Raw genomic sequence first — 3,913 nt, forward strand, 5'->3', positions numbered from 1 at the left:
AGAAATCCTCTTAATGGACAGTGCACAGCCTCTATGTGTGTACAGATGGAAAAATGGTAAGCCTATAATGCTCATTTAGAGAAACAGTACTAATAAACAGAAACATGATTTTCTCACCAAGTACTTTTAGCTCATGCTGCTAATAAAAATCTAAATTCAAACATCCTAAAAAAACAGAAATTTCTATTTCTAAAGCTCGCACACTGTTGTAAATCACAGAGTCATTGCGCCAAATGTTAATTTGTGGCTGTATATTTGTTCTACAGTTTGTTTTTGATCTTGAGCAAAGAGGATTCGGGTTTTTGATGTTTTGCTGCATTAGCCACACAACAGCTACATTACACCACACACAGTAACAAGTAACAGGGATTACAACATTATGCTTAGACAGTGAAGCACCTTATCATTACCACAGAAATTCTCACATAGTAACGTTTAATACATATGTATAAGGATCTGACTGGGGGGGTGGTTAAAAGCAGCTGACTTGCTGACTGTTGGTCATGACCCTCATAACCTTGCTGAAAGGAGGTGATGTTTTAGTACATGCAGTGTACACAGGGGCTGTTGTATCTGTGCATTTTGTGTGTGGAAGCAGTTGGGTGGTCATAGGTGAACTAACCAGACTACTTACTGACATGCATGACTTTCGGTGATATGGATGGTCTCTGGGGTGTGAATACGTACTTGGTTAGTTATAAATTCAGTTCAATGAAATTAAGAATCTTGCTCATTTGCACCTCAAAGGCACAATTTATAAGACAGCTTTTTTATTTTGTCAGTTTTTTAAAGTGCAGCATGACATTTTATGGATATGTCCCTTACAGAGTTACAGGCTGGCCTTCAACAAATCAATGAATTGTTAAATTTCACTTTAGAAAACAGGACACCGACTGAAGAACATGACACTGCTGCTCAGTTTTCAGAAAGGTTTTGCCCTCCAAACCTTAAGTCTGAACATTTGAAACAAATAAGCACTATTAAAAAAAACCTTACAACCCTGCAAACTGTCATCCAAACAAGCCCTTACCTGCATTGTTGTGGCTGTTGTGGATCTGCATGGGTGGCTGGGCTCCGCTGTTGCCAAAACCTCCGTTCTGCTCCAGCAGCTGCAGACATTCATAGCCATCATACATCGAACGCCAACAGTAGTACGCACTCAACATCGTAACAGGTAGGGCAGTAGAATAAAAACTAAATTGACAAAACACTCAAAAATACTTGCAGCCAGGACTTAAGATTTTGTCTAGCATGTTCAAAACAGACGTGATCGAGCAGCAGCAAAAGCAAGAGGATTAGAAGAGAGCGAGATGAAAATCATCCTTCCTTTAAAAGGGCTTTATTAAAAATAAATAAAATGATGACCAGAAAACCACAAATAGACAAAAAGAAAGAGTCAAATATCAAATTTTAAACAACAGCCCTTGTCTCGATCCCTAAATGCAAAATCCCCAGTTCAAAAGAGTTTCAAAAAGTAGATATACCATAACACACTGCAAATTTTTAAAAACTAGCTTGTCTCAGATGTGCTGGATAAAATTATTTCCTGACACGAAGGCAGCCAAACAGCCTCTGGGTCTCTCTCTTCCTCTCTGGGATGTCTACCGTATTTCCCTCTTACTATTTCACTTCCATTTTTTTTTTTAAATCTTCCTTCACATGTTTCCTCCTCTCTGCTCCATCTCACAGTCTGCCTCTCCATACGTCTGTGCTGAGAAGCAGCAGAGAGAGAAGTAGCTGGAGAGGAGAAGTAGGAGGACTGTAATCTCCTTATGTTGAGCAGAAAAAAAAAGACCCTTCTTATCCCTAATCAGATCAGCAATCACCAAATCTGCCTTCACTATGCACACACTTACCATCCTTATCAGGATTCGCTTAGTTAGGAACTGGCTGGGACATAAAGGAACTATGAGACTCAATTTACTAATGTTCCCAAGCAAAATATGGTACTCATACTATTAGCTGTAACAGAAGTTTAGTTCAGGATACATACACTGTTCAGGTACATTTGACAGACCAGAATGCTGTTAGACAAAAGAAGAGTCACTGTAAACCTGGAGATACGACACTGAAATCAGCTTTATATAAATCACATCTGTGGCTGAGGATTTGGCGAGAAGTACCAGGATTTCTGGTGAGAATCATCGCGACTTCCCTGTCCCAAAGCCGTGGCCAAAGTCTCTAACCTGATTTTATCTGAATTAGTTACTGTGGGCGATGGTTTTAAAAAAAACAACTGCTTTCTCTCTTTACAGTAACTATTCCACCTAAAATACTGCTTTATTAGAGAAGTGCTGGTATCACTAAATGTGTTTTGAATTTCATTTCACCCATTTTCCACCTGTGTCTCTGCCTCTTTGGGCCCATTAGGACCATGCCAGCTGGGGAGAGATGAGCCTGGGAAATAGAATACAGACTCTTTTGTGCCTGCCACTGTGTGTGTGTGTGTGTTTGTGTGTGTGTTGTATGCAAGGCTTAGCAAGTGTAACCACATCATCAATTTGTACAAGTGTGCACGTACGTTTACACACAGCCAGTGGAAGAAGATGTGTCAATACCCTCCTAACAGGCTGCCAGAAACTGAGGATGTGCCTCTGTGTCTCAACCAATCATCTTGTTTACTCCAAAATATATTTAGTCAAAGCTGTCACCAATTCAAAAGTGATACCCAAAGCAGAAATGTTTCAGCTGCTAGCCATGAAAATTCACAAAGTGCTTTATACATTTAGATATCAGATAAACTCAGCACCACACACTCCTACTGACAATGGAAAATGTCTTTAATCAGTTACTAGTCTAATAGTCTTCAGTGTAGGACGTATGCTCTTTTTATCCAGGTATTTGGCCTTTTTGCTCGTCTCTTGGACAGAACAGTTACAAATTTAGCAGCCAGAGCCAAAATTTGGTTCCAGTGGTGCAATTTTCTGAAAATCCAATGTGTGTTGGCTTCAGCCTCAGTCTGGAAGCAAATGACTTCATAATTAGAAGTTCAGACTTTGCTTGAAACAAAACAACACGGTCATTATTTACACTACAGACAGCATACTGTGAGCGCTTGCTAATGAAGAAGATCAGGAAAGGTTTTACTGTAGTATCACTTCTCAAAACTGATAGCAGTCCATTCTTTTTTCACAAAAGCCATGAAGTGCAGCTGTGCACACACCCTACCTCTGTAATAGGAGATTTGGGGTTGACGTTGCGTGCCGCTGCTATCTCCTGGAGCTGGTTGGCCAGCTCAGTAATCGACAGACGCTCCTCTGGGTTTACCTTCAACATGGAACCTGGAAAAGCAGGAGGATGATAGGGGTGCATTGGAAGAAAGGAGAAAATGTTAACAAGAATGTTAAAAGCTTAAGAGAAAGGAAGTTGCGAGAAATGGACAGATGTCCACCCAATGAAGCTACTGAACTTAATTAACTGAGTTCAGAAATTTTCTCTACCATTTCTAAATGAACGTTGTGTTTAGAGGTGCCATTCTAAACCTCATGCGGCAGGTAAAGCTGACAAGAAAATTCAGCTTCTGGCAATAAATGTGACTTATTGGCAAGAAGACAAACACAAAGTACGTACGTATGAGGTTGTGATACACAGTGTACTTGACATCATTTGGAGGGATGGAGTATTTCCCATTGACAATTTGTAGTTTGGCCCCCTCCTCAAATGGGTGTTGTTTAAAACACAACAGGTAGAGGATGCATCCAAGGGCCTGCATGAAAGAGCAGAAACAACAAGAAGTTTTTTTTTTGAAGATGCTGCTGGAACCTGGTATCACAGACCTACATGCTGTGCCCAAATAAGTAGCAAAGAGAGGACTAGCAAAGATCTGTTACTGACCCCACACATTTAGTTTTAAGAGTAAAACATTTTAAAAGTCATTGTGTTTGTGTTGTGGGAGTCTTGTATGTTTTCCATT

The 3,913-nt window shown here is 40.1% G+C and overlaps 1 protein-coding gene across 3 annotated transcripts in view; it reads right to left on the reverse strand.

Annotated features, from left to right (window-relative positions):
- The window catches only part of gak (cyclin G associated kinase), a 23,553-nt gene that overhangs the window by 12,334 nt on the left and 7,306 nt on the right, over window positions 1-3,913 (reverse strand). For all 3 annotated transcript variants that reach the window (XM_020598251.1, XM_020598249.1, XM_020598252.1), the window contains 3 exons: window positions 3,571-3,706; window positions 3,169-3,281; window positions 1,031-1,109 (listed from right to left, as the gene is read on the reverse strand). In XM_020598251.1, coding sequence (XP_020453907.1) covers window positions 1,031-1,109; window positions 3,169-3,281; window positions 3,571-3,706 — 328 coding nt within the window. The remainder of the gene's footprint in view (window positions 1-1,030; window positions 1,110-3,168; window positions 3,282-3,570; window positions 3,707-3,913) is intronic.

This window comes from Monopterus albus, unplaced genomic scaffold (genome assembly GCF_001952655.1).
Source record: "Monopterus albus unplaced genomic scaffold, M_albus_1.0 scaffold37.1, whole genome shotgun sequence".
In the NCBI taxonomy this organism is placed as follows: domain Eukaryota; kingdom Metazoa; phylum Chordata; class Actinopteri; order Synbranchiformes; family Synbranchidae; genus Monopterus; species Monopterus albus.